The sequence below is a fragment of the Thalia democratica genome, chromosome 1 (assembly GCF_965202585.1).
Source record: "Thalia democratica chromosome 1, ktThaDemo2.hap1.1, whole genome shotgun sequence".
NCBI classification, from domain to species: Eukaryota; Metazoa; Chordata; class Thaliacea; order Salpida; family Salpidae; genus Thalia; species Thalia democratica.
Window position 1 is genome coordinate 64644807 of NC_139165.1, and position 25696 is coordinate 64670502.

The 25696-nt window shown below is 24.8% G+C and overlaps 2 protein-coding genes across 3 annotated transcripts; both read left to right on the plus strand.

The window, feature by feature from the left end:
• The first annotated feature begins 389 nt into the window (after positions 1 to 389).
• Positions 390 to 1201, plus strand: LOC145844148 (profilin-4-like). Its single transcript, XM_082951513.1, has one exon. It carries the CDS (start codon positions 423 to 425, stop codon positions 879 to 881), a length of 459 nt encoding a protein of 152 aa, XP_082807639.1. The 5' UTR covers positions 390 to 422; the 3' UTR covers positions 882 to 1201.
• A 1588-nt stretch (positions 1202 to 2789) lies between these two features.
• On the plus strand, positions 2790 to 22714 carry LOC145832893 (uncharacterized protein C16orf96 homolog). Of its 2 annotated transcripts, none has more exons than XM_082940106.1 (21): positions 2790 to 2910; positions 4081 to 4161; positions 4476 to 4569; positions 4791 to 4917; positions 5098 to 5188; positions 5546 to 5641; positions 5931 to 6008; positions 6529 to 6654; positions 9138 to 9215; positions 9430 to 9484; positions 9691 to 9797; positions 13135 to 13257; positions 13933 to 14007; positions 14213 to 14323; positions 17361 to 17461; positions 18370 to 18549; positions 19590 to 19688; positions 20593 to 20688; positions 20983 to 21136; positions 21353 to 21518; positions 22539 to 22714. In XM_082940106.1, the coding sequence occupies exons 2-20, from the start codon at positions 4093 to 4095 to the stop codon at positions 21506 to 21508; spliced, it is 2016 nt and encodes a 671-aa protein (XP_082796232.1). In that variant the 5' UTR covers positions 2790 to 2910; positions 4081 to 4092; the 3' UTR covers positions 21509 to 21518; positions 22539 to 22714. The 2 variants fall into 2 exon arrangements, with proteins under 2 accessions (XP_082796232.1, XP_082796235.1); XM_082940109.1 differs by having other exon boundaries at positions 21356 to 21518.
• Positions 22715 to 25696: the final 2982 nt, after the last annotated feature.

The window sequence follows — 25696 nt, forward strand, 5'->3', positions numbered from 1 at the left end:
TTGTGAAACAGTTTATATTTTGTTTTTTTATTCTTTTATGTTTGTAAAACTCAAAATTGAGCATTTCTATATAAATGGAGACTAAAATGTAAACTTTTGAAACAATAAAAGAACAGTTTACTAGTTAAAAGCTCAATGTAATAAGGCTTAATTAAAAACAACTTTGATCATTCAAATCGTATGAACTATTTTTCATATATTTCAAACTCTAATTTTCTGCTCACAAAGTTTGATAAACTTAAAAAGTTTAATGGTTGTTATGTTTTTAACTGTTTTTGTATAATCTTTTCAATAGTGGCTTTTCTTACTTTTATTAGTGGAATTTCGTGACATTTTTTTATGCACTTACAATTCTAGTTGTAATATTATCTTTTTTACCTTACAGACATTTTTTATAAACTCCATTCTGAAAAGTCACCAAAATGTCAGATTATTGGATGGATGAAGATCAATATCAAGTTCATGGACCTCCTGATAATATAAAGTTGGGTCAGCTTAAAAGCTTGTTGTATGACTCTCTAATAAATACACAACATGTACATAGTTGTGCTTTTATCAACAAAAAAGATTTGCATGTAGAAGCCCATTCAAATAACTTGAGTCTTACAAAAGCTGACGCATCTGCCTTGAATGACCTTTTTAAGAATTTTATTACTGCTAGAAAAGATGGTTTTTTGTTCAACAATATATCTTATGACTGTGTTAGAGCTGATAAGCACTCCATTTATGCAAGAGGGTTAACATCAAATGACCAAGGTCTCATTCTAGTGCGTACAAACAATTATATTTTACTATCAACTTATACTAAAGATATGTACCCTGCTGTTTGTATTGAAGCAACAGAAAAACTTTCTGAGTATTTAAAGGAAAAAGGCAGATGATTAGTTTGCTACAGTTTACTTGTATTTAAACAGTTTATGCAAAATAACTATTTATACAATTTTGTAATGCTTTTTTTTTTTCATTTAAAATGTTAAAACTTTTATACTGTAGGTTTATTAAATTTAAATAATTGTTTTGCAATTTAAATGTGTCCAATAGTAAGGTTTTATAAGTTTAAAGTTGATTTCAGTTGTACAATAACTGCTGGTTATTTTCATCTGGTTGAAAGCTTTAATCAATTTAAACTTAATGCATTTTTTTCAATAACTATTTTATGCAACAAGCAATTTGTACCAAGGAAATTTTTTTTACACAAATAAAATAGTTATTATCCCAGTGTTTTAAACAACATTTATAATCTTACACAGTGTTATAACATTATAAAGTGTAAGACTAGTTTTTTTTTGATAAATAACTTAAGTCATAATTTGTTTTTTAAATTTTATTTTATTTCAAAACATTTATTAAGTTGTGCATTTCGTTTTAATAAACTTCTTTCTAATGCACAGGTCAGTAACATATACATTTATTTCTAAAAGTTTTTGGTAATGCTTTATTCTAAAAGAAACTCATAATTTTTATTATTCTTCTAAAAATAAAGTTACTTATAAATTAAGAGCTATAACAGTTTTTGACAATTAATTACTGAATTTGTGGATTTACATTTGAAATCTTCTTTAAACTATTTCTAACTTTTAAATGCTACACACATTTTCACTTAAACTGCTACAGTTTTACAGAAATAAATGTAAATTATTTTATTTTTACTTTACGTACAAAGAAAGCAAAAAAAAATGTGAGATATTTTTTCCTAAGATAGATTTTAATTAATGTATGATCAGTTAATAAAAGATTCTAAGTTTGTGTATGACCGTTAAACAATTTCTATCTTTATTTAAGCTGATAAAACATAATTTGGTTTTTATTTTAAGGTTTTTAAAACTGAAACCAGTTTTAGATGCTTAAAGTTAAGAAACTTAACTATTACTGTCTCTTTTAGCTGTTAGACATTTCATTGTACACATTTTCTTATTTTAAAAGAAAATATTTAAAAAGCGCTCATTGACATAAATCAGGGGAGATGTAAAACATTTTAGACGTCTTTAGGAGAAAAAATACTTTTTTTTAATTTGCTGAATTGTATACTAAATATTGAAACAAACTATAAATAAGAGTGTTTATCAGTTGTAAAATAAAGCAAGACATTTGAAGATTTCATAAAGTTACAATCGTTAAGCTTTTTATAATGAACAAGAAAAGTATTTACAAATTACTAGGTACAGGGTTGCCACAAAACCTTGAATCCTTGAAAAACCTTGAATTTGACAATTTAGGCTAAATAGCCTTAAGATTTTAAACAATTTTACATATTAATTAATAAAATTTTTATTTGAGACAAAAAATCAATCGTATTGATAAAAATTTTCTGTCATCATAAAAAAAATTTAAATATAAAAACAAAATTTAAAGTAGCTTCACAGCATGTTTTCAATGTTGCTATTCTATTTATCACAGTTTTTTACCTTAAACTTAACTTTAAAATAAAAATAGACCCAAAAATGTGTACTTTCAAAAACCAGTGGTCTTAATTTTTTTGTTTATCTAATTGAAGTCAACACATTGTATTAAATATACATGCAAATGATTTTTTAAAGTATCTTTGATGGTTGTAAAGATTTTTAGTTTTATTGACTTTTGTTCAGGAATATAGTCTTTTTAAACTAATTGCATTTAGTTTATAATACCTTGTGAATCTATGTATGGTTACTTTAAGATATTAAAAACAATTTTAGTTATGTTTAATTTAATAGGTAAATGTAAACGTTGATGTATTTATTCTTTATTATCTGTTATAAGTAAATTTATTATTTAGTTTTTCTTTGTATTTAGATTTGTAACTATTAATCTTATTTCAGTTTAAAATATTTTAGTTCTGTATCCTAAGAACAGTTATGTTAACATTCTAACTATCATTTCTGTCAAGGCTTCCGCATGTATTTTGTTCAATAAATAAGGAATTGTATCAAGGTTAGTTACTAAATAATTAAGTATAATTGACTCTAATATGTATGTTTTTGATCTGTTTTATTTGATTGTTTTGAAATGTCTACTTTTGCACATTTTGAAATTTTTATAAATATAGATAGATATTTAAGAGTATACAACAAAAATGATTTAATTTATCAACCTTTTGTGCATTTAGCTGATTTGAAACATTTTATTTTAAGTCTGAAAATCCTAAGCTTCTTTATTTTAAGCATTTTTCATTTAGTTAGTAAATTTATAATTCCAGAACTATTCAACTTAGTTGTTATAATTACAGTGCTATCTACAAAGTATCGTACATAATTAAACTAATCTATTATTAATTTTTACAGTTTATTATCAACGAAACAATGTTTCACTCATATAAAGGCATATAGGAGATCATCATTAGATTAATTAATTTAAATATAATTAAGCTAGTGACTAAAAACAACCAATAGCTTTAATGTTTTGTTAAAACATTCAAATTTTAAAATAACATATTTCCAGTACGCTTTTATGTTGCTATATTATCGCCTTAAAAATAATGTTGATATAAAAGCTTATGGTCTATAAACCTTAGTTATTGTTATTTGTATAGATCTAAACTAATTTGAAAATTACTTTTTTAATTTTGTTTTTGAAAGTAACATAAATATTTCCTCTAACAGCTAATCTCTATAGATAGCCTCTTAAAGCTATCTCAAATATTGCATTAGTTTTAATGACATTGCTTTAAATATAATAACTTTATATAAAAATTTTGCTTGTTTTTTAAAAATAGAATTTTATTTTTCATAACATAATTTAAAGCTGTTATAATATATGAATTAAATAAGTATCACCTCAGTATCTGTAACACCTCAATTTTTTATAATAGTTTTTTTGATTTACTGTATTTAAAGATGTCCAAATGTAAAATACTTATAAACAAAAAACAATTTTAAAGAAAAATTTAGGTTAGGTTCATTCAGGCTGGTTAAAGGTAAGTTCTTGCTATACATCCTACATTTTTTATTTAAAAATTTAAAAATTTGACTGTGTAATTTATTAAAGGTGAAACTATAATAAATTTTAGTAAAGATGTTTTTTTTTTTAATTTAATTAGATATGTATTATTCCTTTTAAATTTTTCAACCATGTTATAGTTACTAATATATTTTTATGTTTTAGATCACTGAAACAATGAATGCTGTGCATTCGCAACATAAAACTCTCACTGAGTTGTTAGATTTGTCATTGAAAACACCAGAAGTATGTTAAAGTTTTAAAGACTTCGTATATTTTTATATGTCTATGTACAGTACTATTTAACAGCAAAAACTCTCATAAAATTGTAGTTAAGGAGAATTTAGTTGAATATTTTATAGAGCAGGGATGTATATTAATTTATATTCCAAAGTAGGTAAACTAAAATTTTAGAAACATAATATTTAAGGGTTTATACTTACTGAAAGAAAGTTATATATGATGTTATTGCTAATGACTTCTTATTAAAATATACTTTTTACATTTTTTTTAAAGTTTTAAGATACTTATTTTTGTTTTATACTTGAAAACTTATCTAGGTAGGAGCTGTCAATTTCAACATACTCCACCAACTTCTGGCACAAGTTTTGCAGCATGTTGGACTAGCTGAAAAAACTGCTGTACTAAATAATGGTATGTATTTTTTTTCATATTTGAATAAAATCTATATATGTGTTTTATAACACAGTACTTTTTGTTTTTACTCTACCGATTTAGTTAAATACTTTACAGTCTACAGTTCTTAGTATTTTTTTAATGATAAATGTAATTAAAAAATTGTTAAAAATTTTCTTGATAAGTATAGAACACAGTAGTACTTAAAGTTGCAATAACTTGTTTCTAACTTGTTACAGACACTAATATACACCAACATAAAGGACCAAGTACGAACGATCTTTACAAAAAAGTTCATAATATGGAAGAGAGACTAAAAGTTTTAAACAGCTTCCCAACTCCCAAAGAAATTATTGAAAAATCTCAGTAAGCTTGAATACTATCCTTAAACTTTTTGTTTTTACCTAGCTCAAATATTGCGTTAGTTTTAATAACATAGCTTTGATTATAATAAGTTTTTAAAACATCTGTGAAATATATACTTTGTAATACTCTTAAGTAAGAAAATATTTTGCTTTCCAGTTTTTACATAGTTTCAATTTTCAGAGGTGAATCGGTCCAAAATGCAGCAGTCAGCACCTTTCAGTCAATACAATTGAAGAAGAGTGTTGAAGCTAATGAAGAAGGAGTGGCCAAAGTAATTTAGATTTTTTATTTTACTATTTTAACTATTGAAGGTTATTCGCAAATAAATGTTTAATAAACTAAGTTAAATCTATTTCACTTTTAGTTAAACTTTCTTCTTATATCTTTTACAAACTTAATTTTTGGTTGAAAAAGAAAACATTTCTATAATTTTTAAAAGTAATTGTATTTAGTGTAAATAGTTTTTTGACATGCAGTCAGCAATATTTAATTAAATTTTACTGTTTATTAGTTTTCTAACATAAAAGTATATAACTCAATAATTTTATTGGTTGTTGCATATTTGTTTACAACACTTGTTTAACTAAGCTAAAGTTCTATGAAAATATTTTATTTCTTTTTTTTTAAGTCTCTTGGGCTCATTGATGAAATCTTAGATGAAATGAACGACCTTAAAAAATCAAATGAAGAAATGAAACAAAAACTTGACAATTCCGTGGAAAAAGTAATATTTCATATAAATTTAAAACTAAACCATACTATGATTATGAATATAGATTTTTAATTTTTCTAGTGTTCTTTTTTTATAAATGACACTTTTTAAATTTAAGCATACTTATTGTTTGTTGATTAAAATAAAGTTTCAACATTTTAAAACTATTTTTTATCACTTGATGAAAAACATTTATATTTTGTGTTTCTCGTTTTTAGGTTATATTAATAGCATTGTGTTTTAAGTACAATTAGTTTTTAACTTATGATATTTTTAAAATTATAATTTAAGTTCAATACAGCTAAGTTCAGAGTTAAATGAACTTAAAGAAACTAGTATGAAAATGGAAGAACAGCTTGATAAAAAAGGAAAACATTTAGTAAGTAACTTGTTTTAACTTAATAAATCAAAACAGAATATAAGTTTAAATACGGTCGGAATGTTTTTCATAGTTTTTGTTGTAAATACTAGCTTCTGCAAAGTTTTATGATTAAGTATGCAATGCACTTGAGTTTAGTTATTCAAATTTATTTTCAGTATAATTGTTTTAGTAAACTAATTTTGTTTTGGTGATTTTCTTAGTTTAAAAATAAACAAATTAAAATTAATACAAGTAGTTTTTTTATACACTCTACAACTTGTTTACTTGTTTTATGTGAGTAATTTACTAAACTTACTGCACAGTGTAACTTTTTTCCTTGCAAGCAGTATGCATTTTTTTTTTAAAGTGTGATTAATTTAAGATAAAATAGAATAATTAAAATGTAGCTAGTGATCTTGCCTTGCGACACTAATTTTACTGTTGTATTAAATTCCACAATATATCGTTAAGGTACAGTGATAGTTACTAAAATTTACAAGTACCTTATACTTTTATATAATTAATTCTAAAAAATTAGGACAAAGTCACAGAATTTTTAGAAGAGCTGCCGAAATTAGAAGAATTCGACCAGTTCGTCACTTTTCCAGTGGTCGCTCAAGCACTCGTCACTGGTACACTGGATGAAAAAACTTTCAAAGAATCGGTTGGTTGAAAGTTTATTTTAGTTAAAGGTTTAAATATATTTTGAACTTGTATAAGTACAGCTAGGTTGTTAAAAATTAAAATATAGATAATCAGTATTTTTTGAATACTGCTTTTTATATTAATAATCACTAAAGTAGTTTTAGTAATAATAATAAGTAATATTTTTACTGAAAACGCATTTTTTAGGTAAACATTTAATAAGCTATTTAATTTTGATTCATTGTTTTTGTATTAAAATATAAATTTCGTAATTTATGTCATGTTTTTTACCATTTTTTTTATCTTCTCAACATTAAAAAAACGTAGTTGTTGATATAAATTCGTTAGTCACTTAACTGCTAAGTTGGTAGCTATTTTTATCTAGTATTCATTCTATTAGCTTAAATTTTATCCAAATACAAGGTTGCCACTGACTGACACTAGTTTATAAATAAAGGAGAACTAGTTTTTTTTTATGTGTAACGTAGACTAATAAATATTACAGTTTAAACAACTTTAAGTCATACTTTTTAAAGTAATGTTCTTTAGTCTTAATTTTTAAGTTGTTGTATGGTTCATTTTCAATTTAGATTGATTGTTTTACAACTAGTTCAGTTTGTTGATTACATGAATCCATACATACGATAAAGTTTAAAAAACAAGTTGAATACTTAACATAAATGAGGCAAACTGTTAAAAGCTACAGCCAGTTGTATTTAGCTATTAGATATGTTAATTCCAATCAACAAAAATTTTGGAACTAAAATTATCAAAAGCATACATAAAAACAGTATTGCTGTCATATAAAACTAGTCTTGCTTCCTAATTACTTACATCGTCTGCATTTGCAGGCGTTTATAAAAACTTACTTTATGAATATCTTAAATTTTTAAACTTCTTTTTTCCTTTTTTTTTGAGTAACGTTAAATAAGTAAACCTTTATAAAATTCATAAAAATACTGTCAGTCCTGTGCTTGATGGTGTTAGACTAAAATGAAATTATGCACAGGCCAACTGTAAAAGTTAGTTTTACTGGAGGTCAATCATTTTTATGCTTTACTTAGATACTTAGGCTGACTTAGACTAGACTAGTGTTTTAGTGTAGCAACCCTATAAAAGTTTTTATATTTAGTTTGAGTTAGTATTAAAATGTAACAAGCTTTTTTTTTAACTAAACAGCTCACTTATTTGTTATTATTTTTGTTTATTTATTTTGTTAAACTTATTTTGCTTATTTTAGTACATATATAGAAATTTTATGAAAGCAGTTTGAGTTTAAAAAAATAATATTTGATTTTACTGTTTGTTTTTTAGAGAAACAAGCCAACTGCTAAAACCGAAAAACGAAAAGTTTCAAAAGAAAAGAAAAAAGCTAAAATTTTTCCCGCCAATCCAAAAATAAAAGTTTCCATTGAATCCGTTGGCACCACTAAAGTCACCACGACAAGAGTTTCAAAAGAAGCTGTAACTCAATCAGTCAGAGCAGCTAGGTATCATGAGATCATTAACCGCAGCACAGAACGTGAGTCTTCTGAAGAAAGAGAAATCAGAGAAAAAATCAGAGCACAAAAGGTGAAGAAGGCTTTGAAGAAAACCGCAGTACTGAATCTTGAAAATAAGTTTAAAAATGCTGAAGTCAACGACACGGACGAAAAAATTACTTTAGTAGACTCCTCCCCGTCGGTACTTGATTATGATATTGATGAAAATTCAAATTTTCAGGACACGTTAAAATCTAAAAAAGATAATTCAAAGTATAAAAGAAAAAAAAGTTCTCTTTCTTCAATGGCATCGCTGCGGCAAAGAAGAGTTTCGAGTGAATTCTCGATATATACTGACGATTTAAGATCGAGATCCGGGTTTACTCTAACCGGAAAGAAGGGTAGCGCCATGAGTCTGGTAGAAGCACGAGTTAAAAATCCAACTGTTTGTTTTTTCTTTTAAAATTTAGTAGATATTTAAGTTAGTTTTGTTACATAGCGCTTTGTTTATTAAGGAGTAAAATTGAATTTTCAAAAAAAAAATTTATTTATGTATAGTTTATCTTCAAAATCAATAATAGTAATCAAAAGAATAGTACAGCTGTATATTGAAAAAAAATGGTATAAAAATAGTTATACTATGAACTATATATTAAAAAAAATGACTTTAGTTTTATATTTGAAACGTTTTTATGAAACACAATTCATATTATAAATAAGCTAATTTAATTATCCTTTTTTAGTATTGTAAATCTTTAAAGTATTTTCCTTTTTTTTGTGCTAACTAGTGTAAAAAAACGTTTGAATTTAACAAACTTAAATACAATTTTTATTTAAGTGTTTTGATACTGATAAAGCCGCTTACTGTAGATGACTTACAGTCACTTATAAACTTAATTAGATTTATATTCAAATATCATTTTCTTTGCTAAATATTGTTTTATATTTTTTAGTATCTCATTGTTGATTATTAATTGAAAACTTTGTAAATACAATTCTAAAGCTTTTGATTATTTATTAGGGTACTCACGCCTTGGAAAAACTTGGACGTGTGTTTAGTAGAGTCGATCAGTTAGAGGAAAAAATCAAGCGTTATGAGGTTTTTACTTTCATTTTATAGTAATTCTTTTTTAACTTTAATTGTTTATAAATTGTTAAGTTATTATATGAACAACCAAAATACTAGAGCATATAACTATTTCAAATAAATATTCAAACAGTACAGTTATAAGAACATTTATTTATTTAAAAAATTGTTTACTTTGTTAGAATAGTTTTAAAGGATTTTTAGTAATTTTTATTTGCAATTTTAGAACGAAACTAGCGATAAAGCTGATAAAAAGGATTTTGAACAAGTCAAAAGAATAGGTGAGTTTTTATAAAATTGTTGTAAACCTTTTATATTACAAAGAAAAGTATTAAAAAATATTTTTTTTTTATCCTACGCGTTTTATAATTTTTTTATGTTATAATGTTTTTTATTAAACTTACAACCTCAACTCTTTATATACTTTTTTTTTCTTTTATTCTACTTTTTAGTTTGCTATTTATGTTTTATTTCCAATTATTTCTAGTAATGGAGCAAATCAACCACCGAACTAGAGGTGCTAGCATCTCGTTTCAAGATCAAATTGACAACTTAACCGAACAAATCAACCAGTTAGCTGGTACGAGGGACAATGTAAGTAGTTTATATTTAAAAGCAATGGTTTTTGTAGTAAATATGTTTATGTTCCTGAATAGTTCACTAACAGGTTGTAAATGTTTTCTTTGTAGTATAACTTTTATGTTTAACTGTTTAAAAGTATAATGATTAATTTATTTAAATACCAGCTATAATCACAACACGTTTCTTTACCTACTAAATAACTTATATATTATCAGCTTCATTTACACTTTAAGGTTAAAATAGACTACAACATAAAATATGAAAACATAAAAGCTAAAATGGTTAAATGTACAATTTTAAATTTAATCATAGTATTTTTATTTTTAAAGTCAGCGTACTCTTATGTTTTAAGAAGCGAAAATAGATCAATGATAAGTTGATAAAGTTTATTTTATATACAGTAATTTGTTTCAGTCAATCTTAAGAAATGTGTATGTTTATGAGCTTTTTTTTAACAAAGCAGTTTGTGAGTTTAAGTTCTTGCAGAAATTGAATTTTCTAGTTGCTTATTTAGCTTTGAAAATAAGTTTGTTTAGTAACTTAAACCCAAAGTTTGTTTTTTCTTCAAATATTTTTAAATTAAGAACTGGTTACATTTAAAGATAAAATTGACTTACATATTTTTTACCAAATCAATATTTTTGTCAATTAGTTTAGCATTTTTCGACAAACTTTGATACTAGTTTAAGCCAAAAAAATCTTTTTTTACATTTATATATATATAAAAAAAAACTAAATTTATTATATCGATAAAGATTTCAACTAAGCTTTTTATACTATGAAAAGTACAAAAGTGCCATAATCATAGTAACGTCGTTGGTTTTAATAATTCAAGTACTTTTCTTCTTTTTTTCCATATTTCAACAAACTTGTTTCGTTTGGATCTGTAATTAAAAAACATAATTAGCAACTAAAATTTTAAATATTTGTACAACCATATATATATTATATATGATTGAGTAAAGTGTGATTAGCGAGGTTTTACAAGATGGTGTATGGAGGCGCAGGTGGTGTTGGGGGTGCGATCGACCTTGGAGGTAAAAGGCTTGAAAAAGTTCTTGGTGTGGGACTTCCGAGCATTCCTGTCGACTGTAATGGTTATAACTCAAACACGAACATCACTAAGTTGTCCGAAGAACTCGTCAGACTTGACCAGGCGTGCAAATTACTCGGAAAAAAGCTCAGCGTTCATTTTAAGTAATTAGATTTTATATAACTAGCAGATTAAGTTTTTGTTTTCAACTCAGTGAAAAAATTGTTAATTTTTACCAGATTGACTTTATTGGTTAAGAAAATCAAATAGTTTTGTTTTTGAAAAATTAATTTGTTTCAAATAAAATAGTTTTAAACTTTTGTTTTCAAAAGTTCTGATGTTTTATTAAGTTATAACATTTATTTGCTTAGATATCGTTTACAGAGTTATGTTACATCATTGTACAGATTTAACATAAGTTTGCCTTAAGTAAAAAATTTCAATAATTTTACAAATGTAATAAAGCTACTCTGATCATTTTAACTTTGTTTATTTTTTGGAGTATAATGATAGTTTTTCGAGCATCTTGCGATATACATTTATTATAATATAAACCAAATTTAAATTCAGTTTTAATTTTGCTTTAATCTACTTTATCTTTCTCTATTGTTGTCTTATAAAGGTATCAAATATGTTTTTGTTTGTTATACAAAAGGAGTTTTATTTATTTAATTAGTGGTCTTAAAATCATTATATTTCATTTACAAAAATTTTTGTTTTAGATCAGTTTAAATAAACCTTAAAGTTGTTGTAGAATCCTTTAAAAGTAATACAGCATACTTTAACAGAGAGATACAAGACTGTAGTAACAGATTAGACGATAAGAGCAGTCATTTGCAAAAAGAAATTGACCGCATCAACAGTGTGCTTCACTGTGTTAAAAAAATTACTGACAAGCTTGGAAGCGGTCAGTTTGCACATATGCTGGAGATGTTCGGCATAAATGTTTCAGATGACATCTCATTCAAAGGTTACGGAACAGAAATGCATGACAACCTGGATGGCACCGATGTACAAAGCCAAGTTTTTCATTCAAACAACATACCGATTGCTACCAAAATTGCAATTCATCGGAAAGTTTTAGTTGGTTTTAAAGTTACCACTCTGATTAACCTAGAGTTTAAGTTTGTATGAGACCTTTATAACTTTTTTTTAGTCTTGTATTTTTTCTACTGAACAGTATAGTTTTTTGTTGAAGTATAACAGCATATAAGTTTGTTTTTGTTTTAATAAGATACTTGAAGTTTTATGAATAAAACTAGTTTTCAATAAACAATGTGATCCAGCTTTTCAGATAAAAAAAATAAATAAATAATTTGTACCGAAGAAAATATTTAAACAACGAGATTTTTTCATGAGAAAACTTTTTATAATCAACGATTTATTGCGGGTTTCTTTGTAATTTATGAAATAAACTATAAGTTTTCATATTTAATGAATGTGTCTAGCTTAATAATATTTAGTGCAGAGGATAAACTAATATATGCTTACTATGACATGTAGATAGGCGTATATGTGTACATAATTTATAAAGTAATTACGTTGTACCAGAATATAAAATCTATTACTCTTAAAAAAATTGCAATGTCATCAAAAAATGTAAGCTTTGAAAATTTTATTTACAATATGAATAACTAATAAAGTAGGGTAATAAACAAGCGAAACTAATAAAATTGGGGGTATAAACCATTAAAACTATATATGGTTTGATTGAGACTTTTAACTTTTTAATGTTTAAGAAATTATGTAGAACTTTAACGATTCAATAAAATTTTTAAGTTCTACATAATTTCTTAAATATTAAAAAGTGCTACAAAAATTGCAGAGGTATTTTAAACAAATCAATAATGTTTTTAAAATACCTTTGCAATTTTTGTAGCACTTTACTTTTTATCAAGTCTTGACTTATGCATTATATCTATTAAACACAGTTTTAATGCAATATACAGGTAACTTTTACTCCCATAAAAATTTAAATATGTTTATTATGACTTTTTATTGCATGTATATAGTATATTAAGCTGTTACTAAGCTATGTCAAGCATAGTTTATAAATATTTTTTAAGTTGTTTGTTTAACATTCAAGAGTTTCACTTTTGAAAAGAATATTGGTGATAAATTTTTAAATAAAATGTTTACTTATGTCAGCTCTTGCTTCGTTACTGCAAATATTTAGACTTTTACGCATTTCGGATTTACATTGACGTAGAATTAAGAATAAAGTTTGCTGAAAGTTGTTCCTTGTTTAAAAAATTTTTTTTAGTATTTTTATTATAAAAAACTTGATTTGTAGCTAAAATGTATTCTTTTATTCAGGAAACTAATGCTTTGACAACTTTGCAAAACAGTATTATTGCTGTTGAATCGAAAATTAAAAGTTTGTCCCAAGATATGACATCAATTGCTGACGAAAACAGAAATTATGAAAAAAAAATAGATGTAAGTTATACTTACAAGTTTCTGTGATTGTAAATAAATTTTCAACATTCAAAGTATAACTTCATGTACTTTTTTTTTTTTTTTTTTATCAAGAAAATTTGAATAATCATCATTATTAGTTGAGAAAAGTAAAATATTTAAACTTTTTATTTGATTTAAGTTGCATCGTAAAAACTAATCACAATGACTTTTTGCTTTAATCAAGTTCCAACATATAAAAGTACTGTATCATTTAGACTAAATACAGTTGTTTTAATTCCCATGAAATTTTTTTAAGTGTTTTACGGCTTAGATATGTTTCATGTTAGTTTAATAAAGTTTTTATAGGCTTAGTAAAAATATATACAACTTATACTTAAACCCACGCTTAAAAGAATCACGTCTGATTAATAAAAATATTTTTATATGTTAAATTTTTTTTAAAGTAGTTACACTTTTTATAAATTATAGTACTTTTTCCCTTTTGGAACGGTTTTTGTTGTATACTTTTTATCTTGTTTTTTTAATTTCGTAGTTTTTCTAAAGTTTAGTAAATTAAAGCCAGATTGATTATATATTTTTATTTCATTCTTTTGTGATACTAGTTTTTGTTACTCAAGTTTTCATATATTATATTCAGTATACTCTACTTAGTTAAATGAAAGTAAGCTATATAATTTATCTTTTTTTTTTCAGAAACTTTGTTCTTCCTTTGAAACACTAAACAAAGAAAAAGCAAATGATGAAGATACTAAGAAACTAATTGAAAGTGTAAGTACCGATATATTTATAAGATAGTATACAATTTTTTTACGTAGGGTATTTCTTTCTTTTTTTTTATTTTACCAATACTTATTTTTAAGGATTTATTGGAATTACTAAAATATGTTGGACTTATAAAGATATAACTAATTAGCTACTACTTTGATGTTATTGACTTTATTCTCAAATTTATCTATGCTTGTATTACCTACAGAAAGTAGACAAAGCACAGCTTCTTCTTAAAGTTGACCAGAAGGATTTTGAAAACAAACTGCACGAAATTTCAGATAAGTTTATGGAAGTATTGCAAAGAATGAACAATAGTGTTAGTTCTTTGTCTACTATTGTTTGATTTTAGCGTATATCTCGGTAGAAAATTTTGTATGATTTGTATTGAAGTACAATAAGTAGAAAAATAAAGTTTAAAATTATTTAACTAAGTTATAAATTCAACTGAATTGAAATACATCTTAATTTAAAAAAACTTAACTATGATATAAAAAATATTTAGAAGCTTTTTTAGTTTACTAAATTATATATGATATAAATTGTATAATATATGAAACAGTTGTTTATTATTTGATTAAAATATATTTACATATTAATACAACACTACGTTTAACAAATACAATTTTTCACTGTTCTGTTAGACACAACACCTCTTCAGGTAGTTTATCACAATAGAATCTTAAAATATAAATCAAAATGTACATGCAATTTAGCAAAAAACTTTAAGGATCGTTACGTCACTAAATAAATCATTAAAAATTATAAGACACATTAAGTTTGAATAGTTCAAAGTTATTTAAAATAAAAGCTAGAAAAGTGTTTACAATTACTAAAAACTTCATTTCGTTTATTTATATCTAGATTTGAGTTAAATTTTGAGATATCGTGTTTTTCCATATTAGACAGAGTGTAGCCATGTTTTAAATTAATTTGTTTTTGTTCGTGCTAAATTTTTTCAGTTAATGCTAAAATCTTATATATTATTTTTTTGTCATTTTCTTGTCATTTTCTAATTAACAAAAAAAAAATTATTATTAAATATTAATTTAGCTTTAAAAATAATTATTAACTTTAAAAAATTCAGGAAATAATACTTTTAAAATCTTAACCAATGCTTCACACATTCTCAATAAAAAGAAAACTTAAAAAAAAATTTTAGATCTTAAAGTAATATAAATTCTAAGTTTGATTATACAAGAGAAAAAATTAAGAGCTAAGAGACAAAAAATTTTCAAATAAAACTATATAAACTCAATTAAAGTTTAAATCTAACCTTTGATAACAAACGGAATATTTACATCCATAAAATAATTATATAATTTAAACAAAAACATTTGTAAAAACTTTTTTTTTAACCAAGTTATAGTACAAGAATACAAAAAATAAGAAAATAAATAAAATTACAAAAATTAAAAGCAAGTTATTAAAGCATAGTTTTAAAATGGCTTGAAAACACTTGTAAAACTGCATCTGAAAATTCAGAAATAATTAATGACATCAACCAAAAAATAGAAGGAAAAAAAATTTCCCACATAAACTGGAATTTTTTTTTTCATGGCCAGTTGATATAATTAGTAAACTTAGTACACATTTTGCTAAAATTGAGAAAAAGAAATGTAAGAATAATGCAGCTTCCTAAAAGTATTTAGTAATATAAAAATAACAGCAGTAGTTAGCTCTGATTGGATGTGACAGAAACTGAAATATATAGTATTATACAAAACTTAGACTCAAACAAAGCCTATAGTGAGGATGGTATCTTAGTTAAAATTATTAAGAAAATAAACAATTTTGTATTATCGGGAATTAATAAACTAATTAAGGTCATAGGGCATAGGGGGGTCCACCTTGATTTTTACAAGTTGATCTTGTTTTATGGAATTTTGTTTGAGCTATCAGACATTTTAAACCGCTTGAAAAAATTTAAAGTAATTTTTGAGATATGAGCGATCAAAGTCGGTGACCTCAATAGGTTCCTAATGGAAGGCGCAAACTAAAAACGCAAAAAATGACCATTTCATTAAAAACATATCTCCTCCTTCATTTTTTAAGCAATCTTCTATTTTCACAGAAAGTGTATTATTAAATTTTAAAAAGATTAAATGTAAATTTTTTTTTTGCTTTTCAAAAATAAAAAAATTATTAAAAAAAATACCACCTGATTTTTTGATTTTTTAATCTAAAATTTTTATTTTTTAATATTTCAAAATACCCACATTCAAAGTCTTTTAAACTATAAAAGGAACGTTTCCTGAAAGTTTGAGGTCTCTAGCTCAAAAAATGAAGAAGAAGATAAATTTTTAGGGATTTTTTAAATTTCCAAGAAAATTGACTCCGAAAAATTTGCGGTCCATATGTTTGTATCGGAAATTTTTTATAAAATTTACAATATCTCAAAAGTTAAATAAGATTTTTTAGTTCTATAAAAACTGGCTTAGAGTTTGTACTTCAAGCTTTCATATAAGATCCAATGTTATTTTTAGTAAAAAAATGTCGGACCCCCCCCCCCCTATGCCCTTAATCAGGCATTTTGTTAAAGTAGGTATCCAAATAGCTGAAATTTAGCAAAAGTAATATTCAAGTCATGATCAACACATTACCAGGAATCTGTAGAACAATTTCTTATAATTTAATCTTATATGAGCCCAGAATTGTTCAATAATTTTAATTAAGATTAAGAAAAATTGTTATTAATTTTCAAAAAGATTTTCAAAAAACGCAATATTTATTTCATTCAATGAGCTCATCAATTCTTAAACTAAAATTCTGAAAGAATAAATATGATAGTCATAAAGAATGGATGCTAATCTTAAGGGATTAGTTTCAATTTAAGTACTTGTATGTAAACAAAAATAAAGTTCAAACAAAAACAAATTAGACTTTCAACTCATTTTTTTTTAGAATTTTAGTTTAAACATGATGAGCTCATAAAAAGAAACTCTTTTTGCGTAGTAAAGTTTATAAAAAGTTAAATAATGTTCTCCTTGTAAATGTAAAAAGATCTTTGATTATTGTTTTATATAAAGCAAAACGTACAATATTAAACAAAATATAACAAGTATGTCGAATATTTTTTAAATTTTATTAGTTTTAATTGTAAAAATATTTAATTTTAGTTGTCCTTCCGTTTTACTCTAAAAAATATCTGTTAACTTAAAAATTTGATACTAGTGAAAAGTAAATTATTTAATAACAAATAAATACTATTTAAAACTAGAATTAATCAAAAACTAAATATAGTTTTAACAGTAGATATGGCAATTTTTCAATAGCTTATTTTCTTAAGTTAGGTTAAAAGTGTAGAGTTTATGTATTCTTTAGGTCATTTTAAAACTTTTAAATATTTTATACAGGGTGACGATTGGCGTGAAATGGTTAAAAAACTTTCAGATGAAATTGAAACTAAGCTTGATAGAGATGAGCTCGAACAAATCAAAAAGGAACTAGAAAAGAGGTAATAGTACATTTTTATTACAATTAATGTCATAACTTTTTTTTTTCAAAACAATGTTTTTTGTTTATATCTATTTAATGAAGTTAATAAATATTTATGTATTAGTATATAAACTTGATAATGAATCATATGTAATAGTGCTAACTGTATTTGATATATATTTACTTACGTACTAAAAAAATGTTTTGTCTACCTCGCAAATTTTCTGTTGTTATTTTATTATGTGGTAAATCACAAGCAAGCTTGTATGGTGACACTAACAAGTTTACCTAAGTTGTGCTATGAGTTTAAAGCTTTTTTACATATTTTTTCATGGCAATTTAATTTTCTTAATAAAAACTAAGGCGCCATATCTCAAAAAATAACTTGAATTATAAAATAAAATATGACAGAAGATTCAACATACCAATAAAGAATACATTTGTAAAAATTTATTTTAAACTTTTCGTCAATGAAATTCATAATTGCTAATTGTAGCCATATTTTATTAAGGTTAAAAAATTGTTTTGGACATGTCACAAAAATTTTATTTTAAATTTAAGAAAACTAAAAAATGTAAGCTTTGTTTTTGATTATAATAAATTCATTAAAAGAAATAATCCACTAACTTGAATCGTCGTGCACTCTATTTTACAAATTTACGTTTTTTTTCTTTTAATGCAGCCCTTTTTTGTGCACAATTTCTGATTAGAATTGCACATTGATTTGAGTAAATATTGAAAACTATATATATTTACTAATCAGGTTAAAATAAGGTAACTAATCACTAACAAAACTAGACAGCAGCCACTGCTCTCTTTGAGACTTTGCACTTAATCTATTCACTATTGTTTAAAATCAAGAACGTTTTCATAAAATTAGTTTTTAGGTCTTTTCAAAAACACGTTAATGTTTAGTTTTCATACTAGGTTAAAAAAACTGCGTAAGATGGTCGACGAAGCACAAGGGCGCCTCGGATCAAAGATGCAGGGAGACATACTGATGGAAGGAGACGAAGCGGCAGGGTTGCGTCGTCAGCTGATCAACTACAACTGCATATCGTGCAATCGACCAATCGACGTGAAGCATCCCTTCACTCCTTCGTACGCGTTCGTATAATGTGTATATATTTCTAGAACTAACTAAATAGTAATCAAGTATAATAAATAAAAGTTATCAGTAAATAATGAATCATACACTTAAAGTTACCTACACTTTTTTTTTCTTTATGAGTGATAATTTTAAATAATTTTTTTTTTAGATGTTTTATTTAATCACAAAGTAATAGTTTAAAGCTTAATGAATAGAGTTGCCAAAAAAACCTGGAATTTGAGAAATTATGAAAAAAAAACTGGAATTGTAAACTATTTTTACAAATTAAAAAACGAAATTTCGATAAAATAAAAAATCTGTCGTAAAGATTAAAAATTTTTGTATCATATTAAATATTTTTCATTAAAATACACATTAAAAGTGGCTTAACAATATCTTTTTAATGTTGTTATACTATTAAAGATAGTATTTTAACTTAAGTTTAATTTCATACTAAAAATGGACTAACAAACTTTTATTTTAAAAGCCTTGAAGAAATTCGGAAAATATGGAAGATATTTACAAAAAACCTTTGGCAACCCTTTATGAATAAAAACGAATTGCAAATTATTTTTTTCTTATATCAAAAAATTTTTTATTTGTTTTCAACACTTCAAAATTAATCGATAGAAGCTGACAAGTTAAAATTATAACTAGGTATTTGACGAATCATAACAAACTAGTTTTTATCAAAGTTTCCTTTTTAAAAGATTTTTAGTTTCAACTAGACATTTTGACAAGCAATTTAAAGTAGTTAACAAATTCTCAATCTACTTTATCTAAAATTTTAATGCAGTATTACTTTTTCTAAAATTAAAAGCATACTTATAGTAAATGACTTTTTTAAATTACCAGGTTTAGAAAAAAAATAGTTCCTCAAAATTTCTTACAGATTATGTGTATAATTTTTCTTTTGTTTTACTCCTATCATTGCTGCTTTTGTTTGATTTTTTTTATAAGCAAAGGCCTTTTCGCCTTTTTTGTACACATGACTATTGCAAAATAGCTGCATATACGGTTTCACCTGTAAATTAATAAATAAACTAACTACTTTTAGATATCCATCAATTCCAAGTGGAGGCGAATTTCCTTACAACAGGACAACTCGTCCATACACAACATTTGAATTAGACCAGATCCGTAGCCATGCAAAAGGGTTTGTAGTCATTCAAATTGTAATATTTTTAATAAGTTTTGCAAAAAAGTTATGAAAGTTTATAAACTTGTGAGAGTATGTTTTTGTTTTATGCTAAGGTCATCCTTTTTGACAGACATATTTCTATCAGTCTTATTAGTTATTTATAGTTTTTCTTTTGTAATTTAGATTTTAGAAGTGCGTTATAAGTTAGTCACTCATAAATTTGTAAGGTTTAATTTTGTAAGTTAGTTATTTTTTGTTTTTATTGTAAAGGACAGAATTAGAAGAATTGATTAAAGGTCAGGCAACTAATTACAAACTTGCTGTTGAAGAGAGAGAATATTTGAGACTCAGACAAATAGAGGAAATGGCTAGACAGATTAATTTTACGCATACAGCCGCTAAACACATTAGTATCCAAGAAGATGAGTTTGTATTTGTTTTAGACAGTTATGTTTAAAGTCTTTGTTTAAATTAGTTGGAATGCAACATATTGTCAGATACTTATGAACGGCTGATAATTATAAATTGTTTAAAATTTTTACCAGTTTAAAATGAATAGAAGCGATTATGCATAGATTTGCAAAATATATCAAAATATTATTAATTGAGTCTGTTTACTACTAATGCTACTATTTTAAACATTGTATGGATATATTTATAAGTTCTACTTCTCATTATGCTTTATTTATTTTACAATAACCCTAACGCAGCTATTAAAGGTTTAAAGACCTAAGTTTTTGGTTAGGGTGCTTTTATTTAAACTCTTTTGTAATGGAATTTTTATAGTTTTAAAACAAATACTTTACTTACCATACATGATACAAATTTTATTTAATTTTAAATTCGCTCGACATCAATAGAAATTCTATAAATATAAACAACCAAAAATATTTGTTTAATTTCAATTTGTAAAACACAGGTTAGATCCTTCACACAATGGCAGGGCATGTGGAGGAAATTACACAATGAGCTACCCCCATAAGGGCACTCGATACACCAGACTAACGCATATTAGGTTATTTATTCAGAGTCTATAGATTTATTAAATATACTGCAGGGATGTTTTTATTCGACACTAAAAAATAGTTTAACTCACAACAAGCTTTAATATTTTTTATGCTATACTAGAAGTTTATGTTTTATAAAGAAAAAAAAAGTTTTTTGTTCTAAAAAATTATGTTATATTAGTTAAACTTTTATAATTGTAAAAGTTTTTTACGAGCTCAACAATAAGCTTATGTTAGCATTTTATTAGCTTTTTGTTTGTATTATAATACTTCAAAAACACAAGCACATTTGTTTATTTCAGTGAATTATGGATGCAAGATGACTTACAAAATCAGATGAAAAGTGATAAGAAAGAAGTGCAACCACCGGCGGAAGTTGATTTACTCGGTGAAAACGGGCAAATTTACAAAGGCAGGCTACCGGGTCTCAAGGAAAAAGGATCGCAAAATATTCAGGTTTTCATGTTTTAAGAGAGTAGTTTTTAAAGTTTACTTTAACCGTTTATTCTTACTGTTTAGCCTTGAAAATAAGTAATAAATTTTCTTGCATTTTAATGTAATACTGTACATAATAAATGCTATATAAAAAAGTTATTGAAATAATTTCAAAACTTTTACTTTAATTTTTTCATTGTTGAGTTAATGAACTGTTTAGTAATTAATGAAATAAAGCAGCCTCAGACTGCAAACCAGTCAGAGCGGCCCAAATCCTCCATAAACACACGACCTCGACCCAAGTCAGCAGTGCCCTTGTCCAGAATGCGCAGAACCATAAATTTGAGGGGCTTAAACGAGCGACTGACCGAGTCGAAAATTTCTGAACAATAATATTTACAAGGTTAACATTATTTTTATTGCAACAGACCGAAGAGAGCAAGTTGATAGCAGAAGAAAGTAGAGAGAAGGAGCTGCCGAAAGCGGCGCTGCTTCCAAATATCAGATGCAGTCGCGAGTCTCAGCTGTCAAGTTAGATTTTTGCACAAATTAGCACGATCACATAGGCAAAATTGTATGGTAAAGTATATAACAGCTTAAGTTACACTTAAAACAGCACACTTTAGAGGAATTTTTATCAAGTTTATGCGTAAAATTAGCAGCTATTAGCAAACCTTAAGTTATTAATGACATAATTCTGCGTGAATCAATTGATTAATTGTTAGCACTATTTTAATTGTTGAAAACATAAAACTTTCATGTTTTAATGCTATTTATACGTTTTGTATAGTTTTAAAAATGTAGAAAAGTATGTTTGTGCTTTACAAGAGCCATAATAATTCACTTTAGCTAAATTTAGTTGTTCACAGCACTAGTTTAATTGCCAATAAAATAAATCTAGTTTTTAAATTTAAGTAAGCTTTCTCAGCAGTAATTAAATGTATTATTTGCATATTTTGTAGGTTGTAGTTAGCATTTTATTTAAGCCACGTAAAAGATAGTTCAGAATCAAAAGAGCATAGTTTTTATATATCTCAAGTTGCGTTTTATCTCATCAGAAAACTTAAAACTATTAGATATTTGTACTGAATTAGAAAAATAAAAGTTAGTTAATAGTTTATTGTTTTAATTACTTTTTCATTCCACTCAAATATCTTATAGTAATTATATTAATCTAATTTTTCAAGTGGTATAACAATATTGTTTGTATGTAAAGTATTAACTAACATAGTAAATTTGACAACGTTTCATTTTATTCCGTTAAATTAAAAAAATTACGGTACATTAATTCATGCATTTTGTATGCAAAAAGTATGTTGTATAATATTTTATGAAACTAATATTGTTTGGTTTTAATTAATACTTTTCTTTGAGCATATTTATTTCTATGATATAAAGAATGCCAATCTAATATTCCACACAGATTAAAATCATAAGGAGTCTGATGAAGCAATAAAAAAAAATCATTTATACTCAAGAAGCAATTTCGTTGTGTTTAATTTTGTGTAACTTTAACACTTGAGAATAGTATTGTATTTTAAGAACTCACACCATGCACTTTTTTAATGTATATTTTACTTATTATATCAATACGTCTTATACATAACGTTTTATTATATCTATGCTTCTTTTGAAAGTAGTTTGTAGTTTTTTACTTAACTTAAACTTAAATTGTGTAGTTTAGTTTTAAGCTTTTTCTTTTTTGTATAACAACTTGTGCTAAGTCCAAGTGTAATAGAAAATTTGTACGTTTAAATTAAATTTAAAGAATTAAATAGAAGCTCTGTAAGTGCTGCCACTTAATATTTTTTTTAATAATTTTTTGTACACTGTGAGATACTTTTATTAAGCCATTTTTTAAGTTTTATTAAAGTGTCTTACGTCTAAATTTTTATGTTTTACCAAAGAATAGTTAATGTATTGTCTTAATTTAACAGCCAATTGTTTATATTTTAGCTTTTGTTCACACTCAATTAATATTCACCTTTTGTGCAAATACGACTTTTAAAAAGCGCTTTTAATAAAGAAAATACTATTTAACTCAATCTAAACATTTAAAGCAAAATTATTTAAATTTTGTTAAAAAAAAATTAATTAACTGTATAAATAATTTAAATTTGTAAGGTTTTTTTTAATCTATTTTGTAATTTTTGTATTTAATGTAGTATGCTTTAAATATATTTGACCTTAGCAGTTATCATGTAATGAACTGTTTAAAAAAATAATTAGATTTTTGAATATAAAAAAATCGGCTTTTTTTTTTATCATTTATTGATTAAAATTTATGTTTATAATAACAGCTTTATACAGCAATTTTGTTATAATTAAATTTTTTTAACAGATATTGTTTTGTTAAACTTCTCTAAGTATTACTAAGCTTTTTTTTCTAATACTCATAAGGATTTAAGAATATTTTCTCATTAAATTTTGTAATAAACTCTTTTGGGTAAATATTTTATAGAAGTTGTTTTTATTCTTCAATTTGGACTCAAATAATAAACTAAAGGTAATAATAAAAAATCTAATTCAAGAAGTAGTTATTTTAGATTTGATATTTTATTCTTTTACTGTGCTTTATTTGTTATTTCAAAAAAAATACTTTGTTAAATAAGTAAAAAGAGATAACAAAAATATATTTATTCAAAAAACTCTTATAAAGCAAAAGTTCGATACTTACTTTCAGTTACTGGATAATAATTTTATATGAAAGTTTTAATTTATGTACTATACGTAAAACTGTTTAGTAAGACACTTAAACAACAAAAGTATTATAAAAGTAACTTTTTAAAACAAAAGTCATTTTTATTAACACACGCACCGATATAAAAATTAAACATATAAGATTAAGAATAAGTAGGTTTAACTACAATCTGGTTTTGTTAAATAAAGTTCTACGATTTTATTTATGGTATATATATCTACTTAAAGAGTTAATATTTCAATACTTACAAACAACATCGTGAGCCGCAAACAAAAAATTCTTAGGATTAGGATCATAATTATTTAAGGAATGCATTTTTAAGAAAAATTTCAGAATTGACCAACAGTATACTTGGGCTATTTCTTTACTTCACAAATCCCCTAGTCTAAAGTTTTATACTGAAATAACACTATAAAGTTAGAGAAAAAAATTGTCCAGTTAAATGATAATCTAATATTTTTAAAAGCTACTGTTAAGAAAAATAATTTGAAGCAAACTAGTATCTTGTATTCCTTAATAAAGTACTTAATAGTATAATTATTTTTCATCAACAAAGGAGACAATGTGTGTAAAAAATTAATTACTAATATTAGTTAATATAGGTCCTGGGCATGACGTTTAACTGTTCTGGTGTATGACTAGATGACAGAAATGTTTTTTGTACACCACATCATTGGACCAAACTTTTTGAGCGTATTTTTTTCACGTTCAATAAATAATATACGCATTTATTTGGTAAAAGAAATTGCTTGTTGTTCACACGAATTTGCTTTGTAACACATTTAGGTATAAAAAAACTTAGGTCTTAACGAACTAAAAAATTTGCTTCATTGTTTTTCTCTAAATCGTTATTATAAAAGATAAGACTTATACTAAAAAGAAAATTTTAAATATAAATAAATCATTAAATATATTTCATATCATCATAGTTTCAACATATTTTATAAACAATAACTTTTAGGTATTTACAGTTTTAAACTAATTAAAAAATTATAATTAAAATAAAATTTATATTAACATGAACGATGTACTTTTACGTGCGAAAATCTTCTTAGGGAGGTCTTTAAATATCGTAAGAAGTTCTGAAATCAACATTAATTAGTTAAACAGACATTGAAATCAAGTTTAGATTAATTTTCAAAATATTACTAAAGTGGTTTCTTAATTATTCCTATTGATTTTTATTTTAAAAATTTCAATCCACAAAAATCATGTAGTACAGTATTTTTCCAACTAAAAAAACTATAAGCAATAAAATTTAATAAAAAAAAAAATTATTTGTTTATATATCTGTTCAAACGAATCTATCACTTTTTTTATAAGACAACCAAATGTTATTGAAAATTTATATTGTCGTGTTAATTTTATTATCAATATTTTTTTATATATGTTTAAAATACCTTATTGTTATGGTTTTACAGATGTACTATGATTTTTTTTTTTTGGTTTTAGCTTGACTGTGTGATTTTTAAAGTTTTCATCCAAAGTGACATAGTAGAAAATACATACTAATAGAAATTTCCAAAATAATCATTCTAAAGCTAGCTATACTAATTCAAAGTTATTTGAAAAAGTTCCTCAATTCTGACATCTTAAGTTTAAGCAAAAGTTTATAAAATATTTTGTTTTAAAACTATAATAATAACAAACTGCATATCAACATTGCACTGGAAAACCTGCTCATCCGCATAAGTGCCTTGAAAAAGCCGCCAAAAAAAAATTATCATAAAAATTTAAGTTTAAACAAGCAAACGTTTATACTGTTTAGAATTATTTATTTCCGTTTTCCTTGAACCCTACTCCTACGTGATCTTTTAAAAACAGTAGTTAATTTTCTAACTAGTTAACATATAAAGTAGTATACAATGTAGTTATAAAAT